General features: G+C 48.1%; 1 protein-coding gene across 1 annotated transcript; it reads left to right on the top strand.

Moving 5' to 3' along the window:
- The first annotated feature begins 4,808 nt into the window (after positions 1-4,808).
- LOC133130501 (ataxin-1-like) lies at positions 4,809-8,628 on the top strand. The gene is made up of 3 exons (XM_061245128.1): positions 4,809-5,543; positions 5,585-5,629; positions 7,438-8,628. Exons 1-3 carry the CDS (start codon positions 4,809-4,811, stop codon positions 8,626-8,628), a joined length of 1,971 nt encoding a protein of 656 aa, XP_061101112.1.
- Positions 8,629-23,678: the final 15,050 nt, after the last annotated feature.

Raw genomic sequence — 23,678 nt, 5'->3', positions numbered from 1 at the left:
GGTGGCATGAAAGGCGGAAGAAGCCCTTTAATTCCTGATAGTAAATGGTAAATGGCAGGCATTTATATAGCGCTGTACAATTGATGCTTCTCCATTCACCCATTCATACACACACTCACACACTGACAGCGATTGGCTGCCATGCAAGGCCCCGACCAGCTCATCAGGAGCTTTTGGGGGTTAGGTGTCTTGCTCAGGGACACTTCAACACAGCCCGGGCGGGGGATCGAACCGGCAACCCTCTGACTGCCAGACGACTGCTCTTACTGCCTGAGCCATGTAGTAGTACATTTATAATGTATTTATTCTATTCAGCCCAAATTTCGAATATCTGGACACAACCTTTAGCCAAGAAACATCCAAACACCATAAATGGACTAAAACCCTGACACCCTTTTAATCATGCTTCAGCATATTTTTCCACGTGTACTAGACTAAATGTTTGTGGCTGTACAACTGATTCTATGTAAATTGTATCATATCTGACATGCTCTGTAGTTTGCCACGTTCTGTTTACGATTTCTTTGGACACCGTTTTAATGATGCCTTAGAGTCACCAAAGGGACATCTGTGATTGATTTAATGCTTTTATCAGGTAATTTAAGTGCTTAGTTTGTCAATAGGGAAGTAAGGTGGGGACGACATGGCTCAGGCAGTAAGAGCAGTCTTCTGGCAGTTGGAGGGTTGCCGGTTCGATCCCCCGCCCGGGCTGTGTCGAAGTGTCCCTGAGCAAGACACCTAACCCCCAAAATGCTCCTGACGAGCTGGTTGGGGCCTTGCATGGCAGCCAATCACCGTCAGTGTGTGTATGAATGGGTGAATGAGAAGCATCAATTGTACAGCGCTTTGGATAAAGGTGCTATATAAATGCCAACCATTTACCATTTTACCATTTAAGGCTGAATAGCATTTCCAGTATACTGCTGAGTGCTATGCTAGCAGTATTCTTCAGAGATGGCAACAACAATGATTTCATATAAGCAAATTAAGCAATAAATCATTCTACAAGCACAAAATTACAAGGCTACAGATCATCCGCAAACTTATTGCTCAGCAGGTTTTCATAGCTTTTTATAAATATTCGTAGTTATGAACATACATGATGCACACACACGTACATAATGCAGTAACAAAGATGTTGTTATCTATCTTGGGATGGCCAGTCTCACAGGACTGTTGCCATCGATGGGCCACTGATCGCACGATTTGCGTTACTGTCACCTTCCTGTCAGCTTTGACCAGGCTGGCCCCACTGACCTCTCTCATTGACAAGGCGTTTTTGGCCAAATAATGCTGCTCACTGGACGTTTTTTGTTTTTTGCACCATTCTAAACTCTAGAGACGGCACCAACAGATTTTAATCTTTTAATTAAAACAACACTTTTAATCTGTATAGAGGAAGTGGCGTGTGATGAGACTAACAGGCGATTAAGCTTAAACAGGCGCACTGTGAAACCACAGACGGAAGAGTTAATCTAATTCTGTTTATTCAGCACTCTAGTGGGCCAGTCATGTACCTTAAACGCTACAAGCCGCCCCTTTGCAGTGATGCTTGGCTTGCTGGCCTTCTGACCCACTAATCAGAGCTGTGAAGGTATGTACTAGGAGAAAGCAAATACAGATGACATTGTGAAGTGTATACTTTAACCAATCAAGTCAGTCTTTGAATATGTATCATTAGAAAATGCGTTATATTGTGAGTCGCAACAATCATTTTTGTCAAATCAAACATGGACAGACACAGACTTTGGAGTCAATTATTCTCAAAAACACAGTTTGAAATGAGCTGATCTTGCTGAAAATGTACAGTAAAAAGTTATTATAAATATTACAAGAAAGCCGAGATCCTCCTCTTCACAATCAAATAGAACCCAAAATGATGGAGCAGGTCACACCATACTTACACTCAGTGAGCACTTTATTAGGTATTTATTAGACTTTCACTTCCATTTCAGTACTGTGTACTTCTATCGTTTCTGCAAGACAGCAAAAGAAACCACACAGGCAAACCTGAGGAGCAAAGACATTTTCAGCCCTCTCTCTTGATTCTCTCACTGACATCAGTATTGCTTTTCTCCAAAGATGTGTTTTTATATGACAGCTCCACACTGGAGGATGTGCACGAAAACTGCACTCTTGTTCAACCCGGTTTCCTCCGGGTACTCCGGTTTCCTCCCACAATCCCACAAAAACATGCAGGTTAGGCTGATTGGAGAGTCTGTTTTGCCCGTAGGTATGAGTGTGTGAGTGAATGGTGTGTGTGCCCTGCGATGGACTGGCGACCTGTCGAGGGTGTATTCCTGCCTTTCGCCCAATGTATGCTGGGATAGGCTCCAGCCCCCCTGTGACCCTGTTGAGGATAAGCGGGTTCAGATAATGGATGGATGGATGGATGGATGCCTGGTTAGAGACTGAAAATGCATACAGCGTAAATTATATTTGAATTAACAAAGTGACACCATTATTGAATAATCACATGAAGCAGTTCGGGAAATTTTCCAATTACCATTATCATTTGAATAAAGGTAGCCTACTCATAAAGCATCAATATCCGTGTTCAAATCAATTATGTACATGACATGGTAAATGCAAATTACATTTGTGAATTTTATTGCCATTTTATGTATATATGTCATTTTGATTATCTGAATCTTGGCTGCGTTATGCTTCCAAATAAGTAATAAAGAATCATCTTATTTATTTATAATAATTCTCAATTGTTATATCGTCATCATTCAATAACGCGAATATACTGAACGTGACGTCATCCACGGGCGACGCTGGGGTTTCGCCTGCTGGGTTGGTCGTGGGAGATGGGCAGAAGTTATCATTTTTGATTCGATGAAAATTGTTATCAGATTTGATCTCAAAGAAACTTAAAGTACAGGCGTTAACACCACAATGCCATGGAGAGGTAAGTGGTAACACACATTTATGTCAGTGATCTCAAGAAAATAACTGGCTGAAATTGAGGGTAAACGGCTACTAGCATTAATGCTACTTAATGTCCAGCCATGAATTGTATTGCTGCTTGGCCTTCTTAGCTTGCTAGCAAGTTAACTAATATCACAACGTGTAGGTATCCAGATAGCGTCCTTGTTAACAAGCGAAAAAACAGACGTTCATTTTATTGACTGCTTGTTTAAAATTGCGTTTGTTTGGTCGGGTTTTTCTTGTTTGCCTTATTCTTTGAGAATAACTGGACCATCTGAAACATAAAGTTTTCCGTATCGTTGCAAAATGTTTGCTGACTCGCATTATAACGTTATTTTTTCCGTTCGTTTGTTTTTGTTGATTGGCCAGATTGTTTCAGTTGTAGCGATAATTGAACCTAATTTCTTGTTATTGTGTTATCAACGGAATCTCGGGGTGTGTCTGGAGCAAAGAGCCGTGGGGTCTTTTAGCTTGTACTGTGTGAAGTTTGTTAGTTCAAAACGCCAAGTGTGAAAGGTGCTTTCTGTATCTTGCCTAAAATAAAACCTTTCTCGAACTTTCGATGATATTAATCTCTACTACAGTAAGTACTAACACGTCTTACACAATAAAACAAAAGCGGTCGTGCGATACAATTCAGAGTGAAACCGTGGCGATGTTATGCTCGGCTAAATTGACATAGCAAGCCAAGCTTATGGAAAGCCGTACAAATGTATCAGTTCATAAATTAATTATTCGTATTGAAGGTGTATTGTTTTGTTGTCGCTATTTCTACGGTGTGTGTGTGTACTCGTATGTATCGTGCGTAACAGTAAACGGTGTTTTCGCGTTATATTGAAGGGTTATCTTATTAAACAACTCAATTAATGTTGATGATATCCAACCGATAGATTGTGGTCCTGAACTTTATGAAAGTAAACTTTGCGAAAGTAGTTTAACGTAGCCTGCGTACTTGTTTTAAACGTCTTTTCCAACACAGCGGAGTTAGTATTTCATGCGCGTGTTTCCTATTCGCGTTGCCTAATCCAACACCAGCGAAGTGTTAAACCGTTCCACAAGCGTTTAACGCGAAGGATGTGATCTGCTGTCTGGACATGTTCTTCGACCTTGGATGGTGTTTGGGAGTGGGTTGTTGTAATATTCCAAGTGCTTGACAGTTTGGCATTATGACAGTATAGCTGAGATCACAGTGGCATCATGAGATGAGACAATGTGATTTTGCTCAGCAGAAAAAGACTATTGAGTCATTGGAGAGGCATCACTTTTCCGGAGTCATCCCTCAGCGGGAGCTGAAATGCAGGGAGATGACTTCCATCTTTTACACACACACGCACACACACACACGCACACACTCTCGCACACACACACACACACGCACACTCTCTCACACTCTCTCACACTGTCTCACACTCTCTCACGCGCACACGCGCACACACACGCACACACGACGCACACACAGGGTCTGGTGACACTGAATGGCACAGATTGAGAGGACTGCATTGGTTGTGTGTGGTGCAGTGAGGCGTATGTTTTGCTGCGTTGTCTGTTAGCGCAGTGCTAGCTGTCTGTGCGGACCGGGAGAGAGGTGAGGGTTCTGCATCGCCGCATCTCCACACCGCATCTGGATGCACTGAGCTGTTCTGTATGTTTGTCTCGAGGTCTGTGTGGCAGTGGAAGCACTGATCTCTCTCTCTGTCTCTCTCCCTCCCCCCACCCGGCCGCCCCCCTCTCCCTCTCCCTCTCCCTCCCTCTCTCTCAGGTGAGGTGGGCGTGGTCGGCAGGAGCTTCTCAAAGCCAGTTCCCGTGGCAACGACCACCCTGCCGACCGGCCGGACGCCCACGCAGTAGCCCCGCCCCTCCCGCCCAGCCCGGCCATGAAGCCCGCCCACGAGCGCAGCCAGGAGTGCCTTCCCCCGAAGAAGCGGGACCTGGCTCCGAGCGGCGGCGGGGGCGTCGGCGGGGGGTTCGGGGGGGTCGGAGGGGCCGCAGACGGGGCCCCCGGGGAGTGGCCTCGGCTCCGGCCCGAGACGGGTCTGGGCCTCACACCGGACCCGTGCGGCCTGCGGTACGAAGCGGCCGACCCGCCCGGCGGCCTGCACCCGGCGCTGAGCCACGTGCCCCCTGCCGCCTCCCTCCTGCGGCACCCCGGGACCCCCTACCCGCCGCTGGGGTACGCGCACCTCCCGCCCTCCTCCGTGCAGTTCGTGGGGCCCCCCTACGCCGTCCCGTACGCCGCCCGCCCCGGGTACCTCTCAGGCCCCCTGGTGCCCCCGCAGCCTCCCGCCCCGCCCGCCCGCCCGCTGCCCTACGCCTCCGTCATCCAGGGGGTCGCGGTGTCCCCTCCGCCTCGCCCCCCCGTCGAGCTCAGCCCCCGGGCGGCGCCCGTCTTCTACCCCCACCCCGGACCCCGGGGCCACCACCACTCCCTCCAGGGGCGCCCGGAGGAGGTGAACGGGGCGCAGGAGGACCCGCGGCGGGGAGGGAGGGAGTCGCCCCGGGACCCGTGGAGGCTGCTGGACCCCGAGCGTCCTCAGGACAGGACGTCCCACCGGTTTCAGGCCAGGGGCTCCCCGGCGGTCCAACGCGCCCCCTCGGATACCGACCTGGAGGTGAGCAGAACCTCCCCCCCTGCTGTCAGATCCATCCGCAGGGTCCAGTTCCGGTGTACGTGGTGGCCGGGTCGATCCCGCCCCAGGTGCGTCGTCTTACGAAATTGGGCTGAAGGTGTGAGGAATTCCGTAGCTCGTTGCGCGCGTTCCTCACGTAGAGTAAGCAACAAGCTCACTTGGAGTTCCCCAAATCCTTCAGCTGCCAGCCGGGTGAGGAAAGGCGCCAGCTGGGCGTGTTGGCAATGGGGAGACAAATTGTTCCGTTAAAAAAATTGGCAGTCTTTAAACTGTACGTTACGTTATGTCATTCGGCTGATGCTTTTATCCAAAGCGACGTACAGTTGATTAGACTTAAGCCGGACAATCCTCCCCTGGAGCAATTCAGGGTTAAGGGCCTTGCTCAAGGGCCAAACGGCTGTGCGGATCTTATTGTGGCTACACCAGGATTAGAACCACCGACCTGAGGGGTCCCAGTCATGCACCTTAACCGCTACGCTACAGACCGCCAGTTGTGCTGCAGTTGAGTAGCACTGCAGACACTGCATTGCTCCAGGGGAGGATTGTCTCCTGCTTAGTCTAATCAACTGTACGTCGCTCTGGATAAGAGCGTCTGCCAAATGCCAATAATGTAATGAACGTGTATTGGAGTCATTTTGGCTACAGCAGTGTTTGCTGTGGTGTGACTCGGTGAGATCTTTTTTTTATCTGATAGCAGCTTTCAGAAAAAACCGAAACACCAGTCTAGAACACGCCATCAGTATTTCACAGTCTGCCGTGGCGTGACTGGCTCAGATAGGGAGCGTGGGAGAGTGTGTGAGCTGAGCCTTTGGCTCCGCCCCTGCGCTCCGACCACAAGGCGGCCCTGCTCTCCTCCTTCCTGATTGGCTGCGCTGTGGGTGCTTGGGTAACCCCGGCTCCCCGCCGGGGCTGCGACGACTTGCCAGACTCGCGCGTCTGAGAGGAACCAGCCAGTGCAGCGGGAGATGACCGTGCTGAGATAAGGGATTCTTTCTAGGATAGATAGACATATTTATTTCAAAATAAAAAATACACGCTGGACAGCATTCATACAGACCTTACATACGTTTAAATTAATCGAGGCTGAACATATCCTTTGTGGTCTTTTCTGTCATTCAGTGTAGATCCGCAGGGGGGTGCCATGTCTGTGGGGTTCTGTGGTTTCCTTCCAATCAGCTGGCAATTAAGGCCTTGAGAACAAGGTGTTGATTATTTAGCCAGTCAATGACTTGGCTTCTGGAGTTAAACCCGCAGACACTGCGGCCCTCCAGGACCGGAGTTAAACCTGCAGACGCTGCGGCCCTCCAGGACTGGAGTTAAACCTGCAGGCACTGTGGCCCTCCAGGACTGGAGTTAAACCTGCAGACACTGCGGCCCTCCAGGACCGGAGTTAAACCTGCAGACGCTGCGGCCCTCCAGGACTGGAGTTAAACCTGCAGACACTGCGGCCCTCCAGGACTGGAGCGAAACCTGCAGACACTGCGGCCCTCCATGACTGGAGTTAAACCTGCAGACACTGCGGCCCTCCAGGACCGGAGTTAAACCCTGCAGACACTGCGGCCCTCCAGGACTGGAGTTAAACCCTGCAGACACTGCGGCCCTCCAGGACTGGAGTTAAACCTGCAGACACTGCGGCCCTCCAGGACCGGAGTTAAACCCTGCAGACACTGCGGCCCTCCAGGACTGGAGTTAAACCTGCAGACACTGCGGCCCTCCAGGACTGGAGTTAAACCTGCAGACACTGCGGCCCTCCAGGACCGGAGTTTGAGGCCTGTGGTGTCAAGAATACGGACAGATATCGTGGTGGATGAGGTTTAGCGACAGGAGGTCACCCAGCGCTCTGGTCTAACTTTAATCTTCTTCTGTCTCCTTTGAGGTTCAACAGGCAGGCGCCCAGCCGGCTTCCCCAGACCAGGTGGTGACGGGGGGCTGCAAGGAGGCCGCGGTGCGGCCACTGAACCTGTCCCAGGGTGCTCAGCGGGAGAGGGAGGCGCTGCAGGCAGCTTACGCCCCGCCCCTCTCTGTGCCTGGCGACCCCCGGGGACCCGCCCAGCACACCGTGGTGCTGGCCAACGGGCAGCCGGTGCTCGTGCCACTGGACTACCACCCAGCCCCGCCCGACTACCACCCAGCTCCGCTTGACTACCACCCAGCCCCGCCCGACAACAACAACAACAACGACGACGACGTCAGCGTCAACGCCGCCCCGCCCGCCTCGCACCCTCCCGATAGGTCGACGCAGAGCCCCCTCCCGCCCCCCGCCGGGCCCTCGCACTTCTCCCGGGGCGCCATCATCCAGCTGGCCACGGGGGAGCTGAGGCGGGTGGAGGACCTGCGGACGCAGGACTTCCTGCGCAGCGCGGAGGCCAGCGGGGGGCTGCGGGTGGACTCCAGCACGGTGGCCGATGTCCGCGGCAGCGCGCGGCCGGGGCTGGTGGAGCTGCAGTTCGCCGTGGGCGGGCGGGGCACCCGCGTGGCCATCGACGTGCCCCCCGAACACCCCTTCTTCGTGTTCGGCCGGGGCTGGTCCTCCTGCTGCCCGGACCGCACCGCCCGGCTCTACGGACTGGACTGCCAGCGCCTGCGGGCGGGGGACGTGTGCGTGTCCATCGCCCTCCAGCAGCCCAAACCGCCCCCGTCCCGCGCCCCCGCTCCGCCCGCCGCCCTCCACCCCATGGGGCCCCCGGCCCCCCACCACCCCCGGCCCGCGGCCCACTGCAGGGAGAGGGGCCCCCGGGACCGGGACGAGGAGCGGCCCCTGCGGGCCCCGAACCCGGCGCCCCCCAGGCCCGACAGCCCTGCAGCCGAACACGGCAGGGGGCGGAGCGGCTACCTTGTGCACAGGGGGGGCGCCCCCCAGCGGCCGGCCACGCCCTCAGCCACCGCCCTTCGCCACCGGCCCACCCCCGGCCTCCAGAAATACCCCATCAAGAGCGAGGAGGCCCCCTCCCCCTCTCCCTGCCCCTCCCTCGCCTCCTCGGGCTCCTTGCGGCCGCCCTTCGTCCCGCCCTTCGTCACGCACGACGTGAAGCTGTCCATTGAGGGCCGCTCCAACGCCGGGAAGTAGACCCTGGTGGCAGGGAGAGGTAGAGAGAGGTAGAGAGAGGTAGAGAGAGACTGACTGACTCAGAATGTTGATGAGATTTTGCACAACCCCCCCCCCCCCCCCCAAAAAAAAAAGAAAAACATGACAGCCCCCAACAAGCTAGCGCCTTGGTCTTTAGATCAGGGCTCAGCTACAGCTGTCAGTCCAGTCCAGGCAAGCCTGCTACTGTACGTCACTTTGTCACTACTGCTTATTGGCTCGCACAGTAGAACCTCCCCCCCCCCCCCCCCGCATTTGTTTGCAGCGGCCATTTTAGGACTGAATCTTCTGAGGTAGGATAACACTGGACCAGAACGGCTCTTTTCTGACCACAAAATGGAGGCCTTGTGTCGATGGCTTCCTGCAGGCCCGTTCGCCCCCTCGTCCCGGTTGAAGTACCTACCAAAGCGTTCTTAGTTTCACCAGAGACGGGACCCGGTCGTCGACAGGAAGTCGCCTCTTTTGACACAAATCAAAAAGGCCGGAATCCCAAGGTGGTGCAAGCAGGAACCTTTTATTGACAAGGAAGCACCTTCAGACACCTTGAATCTGGTGCCGGAAAATTCAGCAGGAATGCACCTTAACATCCTGAATTGTACGATTGCAGCAATTCATGGTGACATTTCTTCCCCACCCCAGGAGGAATAATCACATTGATGGTTTTTGCTTTCTTTTTCTTCTCTTTCCTCATGCGTTTTATTTCATTTTATGTATTTTTTGGCGGGATTTACAAATATCTTTCCCGGCGGGACTTCCTCAGCTGTTTCGCGTCCCTGCTTTGCTTCTTCCAGTGAAGAATGAAGGCGACCATCACCACTGGAGCACCTTTGGTCCAACTCCCCAAAGTAGATCTCTGTGTGTGCTGTGGTCATCTGGTCTGAGGAAGTCTTCATCCTGCCTCCCTGCGGCATGCCCATGTCCTGCTGTCCCATGGCCAAAATCCAGCCTCTCCTCGATCCCTGGTCTGACAGTCGGAGCAGTTCTGGTGCCGGCTGTTCGGGACGATATTCGCTGGATTCCGGGGGGGGGGGGGGGCCCGTCTCAGAAACGGAGGAAGATCCTTCATCGTAGAGGAGAAGAGAGAGTGGGAGAGAATAAGTGAGAAAGAGAGTTTTAGAAAGGAAGAAAGCAAGAAAGAATGAGAGGGAGAGACCGATGAAGAACGCATGAGGATGAATTCCTCCAAAGATCCGAGCACTTTGGGGTCGGAGAAGTTGGAAATGCATGGGAAAGGAGGAAAAAAAAAAAAAAAACACTGATAACTTGCGCGTCTGGATACTCAGTTAACGTTATCAAAGCAATAGTTATCCTAGGAAACCAGGCTGTTGCATTAACACAGCTTTCTGTTTTTTTATTTTATCATTTTGCCTATAAGGAGTCTGCATTGATGCCTGAAACTGAAAATCTTGGAAGGCCAAATCTTCTGTATTTTTCCATATATAGTTTTCAGAGGTGTGATGCACAATGTTTCTATTGTTTGCATTTGATTATACTCTGTGTAATTGAGGAGGTTGCAATATGTTGTCAAATTTGAAGTAATCAGCTAAAACGGTGTGAGTGCTCCCTCGAGGTTTTCCTCTCTTTTGAGGAAGAAGGCCAGAAAGAAGGAGGTGGTCTTCAGCGGGTGAACTCTTTGTAGACCACAGAATCCCCAGAAATCAGTATAAAATACATTAACATTTTGGTGCAGTCTAAACAGAGCAGGACAATAACACGCAGCGGGTTTAATTTGCATTTTGTTGTACGTCGCTCTGGATAAGAGCGTCTGCTAAATGCCATGTAATGTAATGTAATGTAATGTAATGTAATGTAATGTAATGTAATGGGTTGGCCGAAGACTTCCAGGGCTTGTGTTCAGTGTCCCGCTCTGTTTCGACTGAGTAAGGAACAAACAGAATTTAAAAACTTTCTTCTTCTATGATGAAGATGAGTTTGAGGCGTTCTGAGTGAACGCAACACTTGGAGGAGCCCGTCTTAAGGGAGTTGGGTCCAAAAGATTTTTTTGATTTGCTCCCGTGTTGTTTTCTGTACACCCTATGCATGGTGCCACACAGGAACCTTCTTCTTTTTGCAATATGCCAGGAGCAGTGTCTCTTAGAGTATTAGTATCGTGCTGCACACAGGGAAAGTTGCATTTGGCCCACAGTTACGTTCTGACTGAAATACAGTGGAGAATTTTTCTCTCCTGCAGGGTAACCTTTTTTATTTTTTTAAATATATTTTTCCAACATTTGCTTGTTATGAAGGAACTTACGTAGTCAGACACTGTTTACAAATTTATCCAAGATAAATGCTTTTTGTTACTGGAAAGATTCCCGTGGACAAAATTATGGACAAGTGCAATTAGGCTCATCCAGAAATGACAAACCTTGGCTGCACTAGGCATTCCTGCAGAAACACGTCTGTTCTTTGCCGGTTTCTTGGCTACCTCTTCTGTGATGGTAGAGTCTCAACTGCATCCAGTTTCAAATGCGTTTAATTCCAAGGCTTCTCACTCCAAATACTTGCCTGAACTAATGGACACAAAATGTAAAAACTTTAAAGAAATTATTAACTTTTGTTATTATGACCGTGAAATAAGACTTAAAAACACATTCATTTCTGGCAGCGAACAGTCTACACGATTTAGCAATTTATTTATCTCACCCATTTCTGATTGGGAATGCAGAATCGTGCAGCGTTTATGCATTTGGACTGAAGTACTCATCGGGACAAAGCGGCAAAATTGAATGGCATTATTTGAAACCATCTCAGTGCTCATACCAATATGATCCCGATGGTTCCCCAGGTTGCGTGCATGAATACTGTTCAGCAGCAGTTGAGTAGAGGTATTTCCCTGCATATTTGGAGGGCAATAAGGTTCTTCTGCAGTTGCATGTTTATGTTTTTGAGTTGTTGTTGTGCTTGCTCGCTAAACACGTTTTTTTTCAGTGTCACTTTGGAATGAGCGATTTCTTATTTTAACACCGTTCCAAAGAAAGTCAGGACCAAAGTCGTGCGCGCACACGCGTGTCTAGAGATTCTTTGGAATACCGAGCAGGTTCAGGGGAGGAGCACCTCGGTCGTGGTTTTCCAGAATCTTCCGATTCTATTTATCGATTTTCAGAGTGAGATCTAGTTCACCCCAGAATACCTCCCGGGATTTCATGGCTCTTCTGTATGGAGTGCTGCTCACAGGCACTTTCACCCAGACAAACCCGGACATGATCGTGTTTTCAAAATAGCTGCCATCTTTCTTTTCACTGAAGTACTCTGGAGATGCAGATCTATGGAGTGCCAGCTATAGAATCTGAACACGTTATTCTCTGGTGACATTTTTTATTTTATTTTATTTTTTTAAACAATATCACCAAATCTCATGAAGATGCACAATAATTCATGCCATCAACTTGAACAGTTTTGGCATGCAGCATAAAGTCATTTGTGCATTCTGAAGAAATTCATTTGAAGACCAATATTTTACCTGTTAGCAATATACTTACACTTGATTATAAAATAAGAAGACCAATTGTAGTTAGTTTTGGTGTGTTGTTACGCTTGGCAAAATGAAGTGAACATGTATTCTGTTGTGTTCTTTCTGTGTGACACGATTCAATGGTTCTGCAGCACCACAAAGTAATGCCCCTATATATACGGGACCACGACTTGTTTTAATTGTGTCGTTCCGTTTTGGTGAAGTGCATCTCCTGCCGTTTCCACCCACCCCAGAAAGTGTTTTCCAGAATGTCCCAAGTGTCTTATAACCTTTTTACTGCCTGTTACACGTGCACAGACTTTTCCTCCAGACCCCCCCCCCCCCCCCCGCGTGTTAGTATTCGATACTGAGGCGATATTTTGTACGTGAGGGACGTGGGGTAGGGGGTTTGGGTGTAAACTTTGGTCAGTACTCTGTCATATGCACTGCCTTAACAGGGGCTCCCGGCGGAGTGTCCTGGGTCTGTTTCGGGCCTTTTCCTTGTGTTCCTGCGGCATTTTCCCTTTGTCCGGACCGTCCTGCTGCGTCGTCATGGTGTTGAAGTCCCACTGTCTTAATTCTGATCGCCTGATTCTGTCACTCTGACGCCTTCTCCTCTCTCGTCTACTCTGGTCTGTTCTTAGTCACCACTGCGTTATCTGTGAGCATCTCCTCTGGTCTGTTCTTAGTCACCACTGCGCTATCTGTGTGCATCTCCTCTGGTCTGTTCTTCGTCACCACTGCGTTATCTGTGTGCATCTCCTCTGGTCTGTTCTTAGTCACCACTGCGTTATCTGTGTGCATCTCCTCTGGTCTGTTCTTCGTCACCACTGCGCTATCTGTGTGCCTCTGGATTCTGCATCAAATGCAACTGAAAAGGTCATTCTGACCGCATTGTGTGATCAGAGAGATGTGTTCAGTCCAGGGAGATCTCATCGGAGCGTGGTTTGAAAGTCAAGTCACCGAATTGAATAATCCATTTTAATTGTTTGGTTTAATTTACTGTTTTTTTCTAAGAAGAAAACATTGAACCCTGTCGCTGCAAATTAACGTCATAAATCCACACACTCATAACCTGTTTTTTTTCTAAGGTCTAGATTAGTAAAGATCGTGTTTGTTTAGATGGAGCAAACTTGGCTCAAGATGAAAGCAATTGCCTTTTGGAAAAGGACCAAAAGATGCAGGACTGTAAATAGCAGTGGTCATTCTGAGACAATGACAGCTCTATTTTGGATTCAAAATACTTTGTATTTGAATAAGCTTGCCTGGTGTATTGGAGCAACTGAAATGATACAAAAAGATTATTTTTTTGCTCCTCCTTGCACATCTCTCTCTCTCTCTCGCTCTCTCTCTCTCTCTCCCCCCTCCCTCCCTCTCTTTGACTATGACCTCTGAGGACTGCACAACTCACCCCTCCTACCCAGCATGCTCTTTCACACAGTGCACAGACAGGACACACACACACACACACACACACACACACACACACACACACTCTTTATAAGGCTGAGGGAGCCCGCAGGTGTGTGAGGGGTCTGTCGACACTGCACTTTGATAAAACCTCACTCTTTCTCTTGATTGTCTCTATATTGTATGAATAAAAACATACAATGAATCTGCACTTAATTTCCCTAGACATGGAGTCTTATGAAAACAAACTGTTGGTTGAATGTTGCCCCCCCCCCCCCCCCCCATAAATATAGTGTTATATAAAATTATAAAACATAAAACCATTAAAAAGCATTCAACCAGCAGTCACATGCTTGTGAATATCTTTCGCTGTCTATCCTCGTATATCTATGACGGTGTGCATATTGTTACCTTTGTCAGTAAGGCCTTAAGAGCAGTTCTGTACATGTTCGTAAAAATGATGCGTCGGTTTGAAGTTACTTCCCCTGTCCCGCAGAAGGCCAGCAGATTTCATAATGAAACGGCGGACAATACTTTGGTATTTATCGTTGCACACTTAAATGGTAACATTTAACTGCAGTGTGGGCTGGTTCCTTGTGCAGGGAATGGGGAGGGAGGCGGGCACAAGAGGTGACTGAGCTGCGGTGTAGAGCCGTCGAGTAAAACGCATCGCTATTTTTGTATTGTTCAAAAGTGTTTTTATGTGGTCAAACGGAGGCCATGCCATTCATGAATGAAGGCGTTGGCAAAGTGCAGGCTTTATAAACTAACGAAAACTTGAATTTATTTTTCTTCTTTAAAGTAGACTAGGTCTGTTATGCGTGAAGGTGAAATGGACAGTTAGCCCGCTCATTGTCATTGTGTGTAGCTCATGTCAGAGAAGTTGGTGTTGTGAACGTTGTTTGGTGCCCAGCGATGATCTCCGTTCTGAACTTCAGAGGAGACCGTACATTTGGGGCGGGAGAGCGTGCAAGCATTTTAGCGATTTAGATTGTTTTTAGAATGTTTTTCCGAAGGCCGAAATCAATGTTGAAGTGAAAACCGAGGGTCTCTCTTTTATTTATTATTTAAAACTAATAATGGCGGTTTCTGAGCGTCGTCGCGGTCACTTCCCGTGAGACTGGACACGGTTGTTCTACTCGCTCGATGTATGAAAATACTCAGCCATGGTCCAGTGCCGTAATCCTTACAAACTGTATTCCCTGCCATATAACGGACAGATTACAGGGCACCTAAATTTTGATCGTGTAAAGCCTCAAAATCAGGAGAGGGAGAACGGTTGTAGCCTAAGAGTCATACTTCGAATCAGATTAGGTGTACTTTCCGCACTTTGTGACACCGCTTTTATGTGACGTTTGACATGTAAAGGTACAATAGGTAAGATTTTTGTGTTAAAACATTGTTACAAGACCATCCTCGCCAATCATTGAAAAAGGCTCACTGACATGTTGACTCACCCTCTCTGTGTTTATAGTCCTTAAATTCGGGTTTCAAAATATGCAGTTGACGGGTCGACACTCCCAGAACATCGTGTAGCTGTACAATAATTCAAACTCATTGGTTGAAAATCGGTTCTAATTACCAAGCCAATGGCGTTTCAACGTCAGCGTGTTCACAGAGAAGGATAAACAGTGTTGTGGTTTGAGCGTTTTTGTTGTTGACCGCTAGAAGTACGAAATTACCTATTGTACCTTTAATATAAACAGCATCTTTTTTCTTATTTAATGCATACAAACTGCAAAGATATATGCAATGATGTAAATGTAATGTTGAATCCTCAAATATAATCCAGGTTGTATAAACTTTGTATAGTGAGTTTTAATATCTTATGGCTGTACCAATATGTATTAATTCTTATCAGAAGCCTTAGTTGTCAACCCAAAGTGCTCCCTTTTCCTAGAATACCCTGCACCTACCTGAACTTTCTAAAGCATTAACTATATTTTGTTGCAATTTATTTGTACCCGTTTTGGAATAAAATAGATTTGTATTGTATATTTGTATCTTTTTGTGACCTACTATGGCTGTGTTTTTTTTTTGTTTGTTTGTTTTATTCTCCTGTTTTAATTCACTGTACTTAAGGAAAAGAAAGATAATGTATTTCTATTGTCACAGATAACTTGTTCAAATATGTTTCATGAGAAGTAAATGCTTTGTGTAAGTGTGAGTATATACAAACACTCACACACACACACACACCTACTTTTAAGAACTGTCTGTTCTTAAAGATTACTCCAGTGACAATGCGCAAATGAAAATATTTAAAGAAAAGTACACAGTACTGTGTGCAAAAGTCTTAGGCACCCTAGATTGTATTTCAATATTTGGTCTTCAGTGTTTATAGTCTGTCAGTAGAAAAGAGCAAATTTGACATTTCCAAACATTCATTTTCCAAAGAATTGTGTTGCAAAAAAAAGTGCACGAAATGTTATTTTTGCATTTCGTGAAATGATGCAACATAGTAAGAGACCACTTTTCAGAGAAAAAATTAATTGAGGCTGTCTGGGATTACTCTGAGAGCCAGAGGGGAGAAGGGCCTGTGGCAAGTTCTCCAATATGTTTGATTTTCTTATGGTACTGCCGGACAGTGTACATCCCCAGTGCCCTGTCAGGTGACCTCTTCTGGTTGGTTGCCAGGAGACCAAGTGACTTCAATTCACAGAGTGAATTTAAATAAAAAAATAAAAGAACAAAAAAAAAATTAGTGAAAATTAGTCTAATGGAAACAAGTTGAGAACAATTAAATGGAAGTTTGACACCGGTAATACCGTTATCAACAGTATTTCAGAGTGAAGTTGCATCTGCTCAGGGCAATATTGGCTCAGGCGGTAAGAGCAGTTGCCTGGTGGTCGGTGGGTTGCTGGTTCGATTCTCTCAAAGTGTCCCTGAACAAGACATGCTCCGAACCCCCAAATGCTCTTGACGGGCTGGTTGACGGGCTTGCATGGCAGCCAATCACCGTCGGTGTGTGAGTGTGTGCATGAATGGGAGAATGAGAAGCATCAATTGGACAGCGCTTTGGATAAAGGCGCTATATAAATGCCAACCATCGTCTGTGTCGAATGGTAAAAGCGTGACCAGCGTAGTTACTAGATAGGCTATTGGAACATTTGCACGGTCATCTGAACTACGTGTTACACTTACCTACACCCAAAGCTCATAGGCAAATTAAGTTCATTTTTGGTTCCCAGACTGACATGCGACAGAGGCTGTTTCACAAACGGCCTTTCTTCCCCGTTAAATTCACAAACTTAATGGATTTTCAAGAATTGCGAATGTGAGTGTGTGGCTCAAATGGTTTGCAACTTTTTCTCACGGTAAGCATATGAAACCATGTGATGCAGGAAGCAGGGAGATTTTCTGTCAAGATGCGCCTGGAAGAGACTATTGCATGTATTACGGGTGTATATAGAAGGTTTGCAACACTGGGCCCAGTTCTGACCTACGGAAGGCCTTCATGAGCAGGACACCAATGCATTGCCCCGTTTGTTTTTTTGTTTTCAAACCTCGCCATTTGCTTACCGATTCACCGGTACCTCACAAGGCATGAAACAAATCTGCGTGTTAGGACTAGAATGGATTTCCAAATGGAGACACACAAAATACACAGTAATACAATACAAGACAACACAATCATAAATAGTGTTCCTTTTAATTATTCAACATTTTGTTTGGCCTTATTTTTTGTATTCCTGTAAACATGAACATGAATGTATCCTGGTGAACTACCAAAAGGCCAACGGTTTCAACAAGAAGGTAGGATCGCTGTTCTGAAATGAATAAGAATAAAATAAGCAGGCAATAATAATAACAATAACAACAATAATAATAATAATAACACGCTCATAATTAATTTTTAGAACAAGCTGACATGCAGTGTGAAACTAAGCCAGTGCGTTACACCAGGCCAAGTTTCCCCACAGAGAACCTGGACACATACGACACACACTCTCTCTCTCTCATGCATACAATATCCCGTGGCAGTTTAAACACATTTTCTGGCTATTTTATAAAACTTTGGGATGACACGCTGATGTCCAAACTCGGCATGCCATACCTCAGGTCATTCAGACAGACAGTGCTTTGTATTGCAAGCAGAACATGAGAATCTGTAAACATTGTGTGCAGTGAACTGGCCATCATCAACAAACAAAACAAAAAAAGTTGTAAAACGATGTGCCAGTTTCATTGACAAAGATTAAGCTCGGACTAAGTCCTGGACTAAACTGAGTATCTGAAAATCACCGTTCAAAATATAATTTAGTCCAGGACTAGGCTTAAACGGTGTCTGTGAAACTGGCACAACTCTTCGGAACCTTCTGTGCAAAGACCGGTCGAGAGCATATGAACTGAATAACCGACAGTGCAGTCCATAAGTATTTGGACAGTGACTTTTTTTTGTCGTTGTCACAGTGCTCTAAGCCATTGAAATAATGCAAGCACTATATGGTTAAAGTGCAGATTTTCAGCTTTGAGGGTTTGTGTAGGGATTTCAGCCCGTCTTTATACATAGCACACCCGATTTTAGGGTACCAAAAGTAATTGGACAAAGTGAATTTTTTTTTTTTTATGAATGCCTGATGTCTACAACCCATAGACCAGATGTAACCTGGACCCTAACTATTCTTCTTCTGGTGTTCTTGTGGTGAACCTTCTGAGGTTATGCTGCCGCAAACATCCCCAGATGGTCCTCTTGGACTCTTTAGTAGCGGCGGCCTGTAGCGTAGTGGTTAAGGTAAATGACTGGGACACGCAAGGCCGGTGGTTCTAATCCCGGTGTAGCCACAATAAGATCCGCACAGCCGTTGGGCCCTTGAGCAAGGCCCTTAACCCTGCATTGCTCCAGAGGAGGATTGTCTCCTGCTTAGTCTAATCAACTGTACGTCGCTCTGGATAAGAGCGTCTGCCAAATGCCAATAATGTAATGTCTTCACCGTTTTAATTATTATTCTTCTGTGGCCGACCAGGTCGTTCACAGTGCGCTCTTGCTTCTTAACACAGTTGATTTTGACACGCCTCATGTCTCGGATTGATTTATTCAGATTCTTCAGGCTGATGGCCTACTTTACTGCCTGACAGTTCTTTGGTCCTCGTGTTGAGAGACAACAACAACGGACGACAGATGCAGATAACTCCCCTAGAATTAACTCTAGTCTTTTGCTAGCTCGTTTATACATGAACAAAAGATAAAAAAATGTACGCACCTGTCCAAAAAACATTTGAGCATCCAATTACTTTTGGTCACGGAGGGAAATTATGTATAAAAACGGTTATAATTTCAACACAGTTCCACCCTCAGATTAACGCCAAGAGTCTGCCCTATAACATGTTCATTGTTTTCTTTAAAATTCAATGTGCTGGAGTACAGAGCCAAAATGCCAAAATATGAATATGAATACGTCACTGTCCAAATGTTTATGGACAGCACTGTATGTGGGGTAATTAAGTCAGAGAGAGACCCTGCTGCTTTCTCGCAGCGGTAAACATTTGCGGTTGAATGATGTGTGAGCTCCAAGCAGGAGGCAAAGGTGGCCTTCATCACACACGAACCTCTCGGGGTACGGAATTCAGGGTACAGAGAGCCTCCAGGTTTCCCACAATTCCCCAGTCCCAAATCTCCTCCATTCATGATAAATGCATCCGTTTCCTTTCTCAATAATCTGCATAGTTATAAAGTGTCAATATTCCCCCCCCCTAATAAAACTCCTGTTGCATAGCAGTCTGAACACCACCCATCCCAAACATTTTTTTTTCCAATGAAACATAAGAACATAATTCATTACCATGGTGACAAAGACCTGTATTTTTCACGTTCACCTGTGTGGAATGGCTCAAAAAACGGTTGCTTCACCAGTCCCCCCCCTAATTCCCGCTCTTAATTACAACCTGTGTTTCACAATACTCCAGTATGATTACCTTCTCAAAACCTGAACGAGAAGAAGAAGAAGAAAAAAAAAAAAAAAAAAACACTTTCCAGTGATGGAGGCGAAGGCCACAGCATGCGTTTGAAACTGACGAAAGGAATGAAGAGGCTCCCTCCGGACCTCCGGACCTCTTCTGCTCGGGAGGACGACGGCGCTGGGGACTCGGGCGTTGGGTCCCGCAGGCTGCACAGAGGTGGTGCAGGGGAGCTCAGATGACGATGGGCGTGGCCCTGTCCTGGTCACAGGCTGGGAGGCCCTGTCCTGGTCACAGGCTGGGAGGCCCTGTCCTGGTCACAGGCTGGGAGGCCCTGTCCTGGTCACAGGCTGGGAGGCCCTGTCCTGGTCACAGGCTGGGAGGCCCTGTCCTGGTCACAGGCTGGGAGGCCCTGTCCTGATCACAGGCTGGGAGGCCCTGTCCTGATCACAGGCTGGGAGGCCCTGTCCTGGTCACAGGCTGGGAGGCCCTGTCCTGGTCACAGGCTGGGAGGCCCTGTCCTGATCACAGGCTGGGAGGCCCTGTCCTGGTCACAGGCTGGGAGGCCCTGTCCTGGTCACAGGCTGGGAGGCCCTGTCCTGGTCACAGGCTGGGAGGCCCTGTCCTGATCACAGGCTGGGAGGCCCTGTCCTGGTCACAGGCTGGGCGTGGCGGTGGCCAAATGTGCAAACTGGGTTCAGCACGGTCAATGTGACCGGTAACGGCTGAGTGAGTGTGTGTGTGTGAGAGTGTGTGTGTGTGTGTGTGTGTGTGTGTGTGTGTGTGTGTGCGTGTGTGTGTGAGTGTGTGTGTATGTGTCAGTGTGTGTGTGTGAGAGTGTGTGTGTGAGTGTGTGTGTATGTGTCAGTGTGTGTGTGAGAGTGTGTGTGTGTGTGTGAGTGTGTGTGAGTGTGTGTGTGTGAGAGTGTGCGTGTGAGAGTGTGTGCGTGTGAGAGTGTGTGCGTGTGAGAGTGTGTGAGTGTGTGTGTGTGTGTGTGTGAGTGTGTGTGTGTGTGTGTGTGTGTGTGTGTGAGAGTGTGTGTGTGTGTGTGTCAGTAACTCCTGACAAACAAGGACAGTGTGTAAGGGAGATGAAGACAGGCTGGAATGGCGTCAGCTAATCTGTGTGGTTCACAGACACTTGCAGGAAATTGAGTGGATTTATTTTGTTGTCTATTACATGCATGGGTGCTTGTGCATGCGTGTGTGTGTTTGTGTGTGTGTGTGTGTGTGCATAGGGTGTGTGTGTGCATGCATAGAGTGTGTGTGGGTGTGCAAGAAGAGACTGGGGATAGCGTACAGTACAGATGTTCTGAAATAGCCCCGTCACCACGTTAGACACTGAACTTCTCCATTTGTGTCCCTGACCATTTACACTGTAAAATCTGACAAACGGAGAGCCGTGTTTCTGCATCAAAGCCAGGACGTTTTCAGGTAGAACGGGTCGTTTTTGCGAGTTGCCGGAGTGAGAGTGTCTTCTGAAAAGAGTGTCTGTAAACTGTTGGTCCTCCAGGCCCGGCTGTCAGCTGCTAGCGTAGCCGTGGATCAAGGAGGAGCCGACTGAGAGGTAGACGTAGAGTCAGTGGATATGAGCGCACCAGTGGCCCCTGCTGGCAGCTGTGGGGATAGCGGCCGGGTAAACCTGGGGAGAACAGTCCGTTCTCCTGACCCGGTACTGCGGATGCGTGTGCAAACGGATTCTCCCACTCCGGAAGAGAGGTACTGTACATCAACGTGCAGAGGAGAAGTCCCGTCGAGCAGTCTCACCTTGTTTAAGCTTGCCTGTCGATGTTGGTTTGTTTTTACAAAACAAATCTTCAACATCGTTTTCTCTACCCTTATAAGTTCAATGTTTTGCTGACTACACAGCTTCTAGAATTAGTTTGCCTTAAAAACCCTGTGCAATTTTGATAACAATAAAATAAAAAAAAGTTTAATTATAAAACAATAACCTAAGAAAATAAATACTAAGTCGGTGTTATTCTGCGGAGATGTTTTTTCCCCCCCTGGAATTAATAAGGTTCTCAAGATGCTGGAGGGCTTGTCATTGTCCACTGAAGACCTAGTTTCATGTCCTAGACCTAACATCACGAACAAGGTGATTGTATAATGTCGTAAAATGATTAAGAACCTGGCCCTGTAACCTAAAAGATTGTGAGTTCAATTCCCAGGATGGACACAGCATCTTAATTGCTATCCAGCTGCATAAATACATGCTATCTAAAAAAAAAATAGCAAAAGCTGTGAAACTCATTGTAAGTAAAGAGTGTCTGCTGAATTCCCATAATGCAGTGTGATTTAGAGAATGCTTTTCCACCAATCAGCAGTCACTTTGGCAGTGACTGCTACACTTATGGACTGGGGTAAAATATAATAGGAATGTAAAATTAAAGCAGAGCTGTGTAAGGAGGAATGGCATTACTCTGAGGGAATAACTGGCGCAATCAGCTGCCTAATGTTACCCCCTCAGTACAGGATGAGCAGCAGATTAACGTCACAACAAACGTTCAAAGAAGGCATGGAATTATTTTGTTATCGATATGGGGAAACTAATTGGCTAGCTAGCTAGACAGACAGTGATGTTCCCATCACTGTGATTGGCTAGTATTGGCTTGTGCATCCCTACATTCCTACATGTAAACATACATGTCAATCCGAGCACTGATTTGGTTGGTTTCGATGTCAGAAATGCTGTCATTTTCCATATACGGTTGGTTTTCCTTGTTCTTCTAGCTAGCAAACTAAAGACTATTGTAGAGGACTGTCCTTTAAAAGTCCATCCATCATCACCCGCTTATCCGGAGTCGGGTCGCGGTGGCAGTAGGCAAAGCCGGGTATTCCAGGCGTCCCTCTCCCCAGCAACGCATTCTAGCTCCTCCTGGGGGATCCTGAGGCGTTCCCTGGCCAGGAGAGATATATAATGGTTCTCCCTCGGGGTCTCCGCCCAGTTGGACGAGCCCGGAAAACCTTCTGATCAGATGCCCGAACCACCTCAATTGGCTCATTTCGACGCAAAGGAGCAGCGGCTCTACTCCGAGCTCCCTCCGGATGTCCGAGCTCCTCACCCTATCTCTAAGGCTGAGCCCGGTCACCCTACGGAGGAAGCTCATTTCGGCCGCTTGTATACGTGATCTCGTTCTTTCGGTCACTACCCAAAGCTCGTGACCATAGGTGAGGGTTGGGACGTAGATCGACCAGTAAATCGAGAGCTTCGCCTTCTGGCTCAGCTCCCTCTTCACCACAACGGTCCGGTGCAACGCCCGCATTACTGCTGATGCTGCACTGATCCGCCTGTCGATCTCACGCTCCCTTCTACCCTCACTCGTGACAAGACCCCGAGATACTTGAACTCCTTCACTTGGGGCAAAGACTCGTTCCCAACCCAGAGGGAGCAATCCACCGTTTTCCGGCAGAGAACCATGGCCTCGGACTTGGAGGTGCTGACTCTCATCCCGGCCGCTTCACACTCGGCTGCAAACCGCTCCAGTGCGTGCTGAAGGTCACGGTCCGATGAAGCCAGCAGAACCACATCATCCGCAAAAAGCAGAGATGCGATTCTGAGGTCCCCAAACCGGACACTCTCCTCACCTCGGCTGCGCCTTGAGATCCTGTCCATGAATACCACAAACAGGACCGGTGACAAGGGGCAACCTTGGCGGAGTCCAACACCCACCGGAAACGTGCTTGACTTTGTGCCGAGAATGCGGACACAGCTCTCACTTTGGTTATACAGGGACCTGATGGCTCGTAACAACGGCCCCGGTACCCCATACTCCCGCAGTACACCCCACAGGATTCCCCGGGGTCCACGGTCGAAAGCCTTCCCCAAGTCCACAAAGCACATGTGGACTGGATGGGCAAACTCCCATAACCCCGCCAGCAACCCTGCCAAGGTAAAGAGCTGGTCCACTGTTCCACGGCCAGGATGGAAGCCACATTGCTCCTCCTGAATCCGAGGTTCGACCGTCGGTCGGAGCCTCCTTTCCAGCACCCTAGAGTAAGCTTTCCCAGGGAGGCTGAGGAGTGTGATACCCCGGTAATTGGAGCAAACCCTCCGGTCCCCCTTCTTGAAAATGGGGACCACCACCCCGGTCTGCCACTCTGCTTCAGCGACTGCCGAAGCCGCAGCCCTTCTGGCCACCCGGTACCTGTCTGCTGCTTCAGGGGACCCCTGGGCCATCCTTTTAAAAGTGAATCGATAAATATGAATCACAAAAAGGAACACACCCCTAAATCCTCCAGCTCTGCTTTTCACAAATATTTTAGTTTT

Source organism: Conger conger, chromosome 6, assembly GCF_963514075.1.
Source record: "Conger conger chromosome 6, fConCon1.1, whole genome shotgun sequence".
Classification (NCBI taxonomy): domain Eukaryota; kingdom Metazoa; phylum Chordata; class Actinopteri; order Anguilliformes; family Congridae; genus Conger; species Conger conger.
Note: the sequence above shows the minus strand (reverse complement) of the source record. Positions and strands in the feature narration are given on the sequence as shown.

What these genes read in the sequence shown, in the direction of transcription:
- LOC133130501 (XM_061245128.1), top strand. Translation starts at nt 4,809, where the DNA reads ATGAAGCCCGCCCACGAGCGCAGCCAGGAGTGCCTTCCCCCGAAGAAG. An exon ending in CCTCGGATACCGACCTGGAG is followed by an intron (nt 5,544 to 5,584) that starts GTGAGCAGAACC and finishes ATCCATCCGCAG; the next exon opens with GGTCCAGTTCCGGTGTACGT. An exon ending in CCGGGTCGATCCCGCCCCAG is followed by an intron (nt 5,630 to 7,437) that starts GTGCGTCGTCTT and finishes GTCTCCTTTGAG; the next exon opens with GTTCAACAGGCAGGCGCCCA.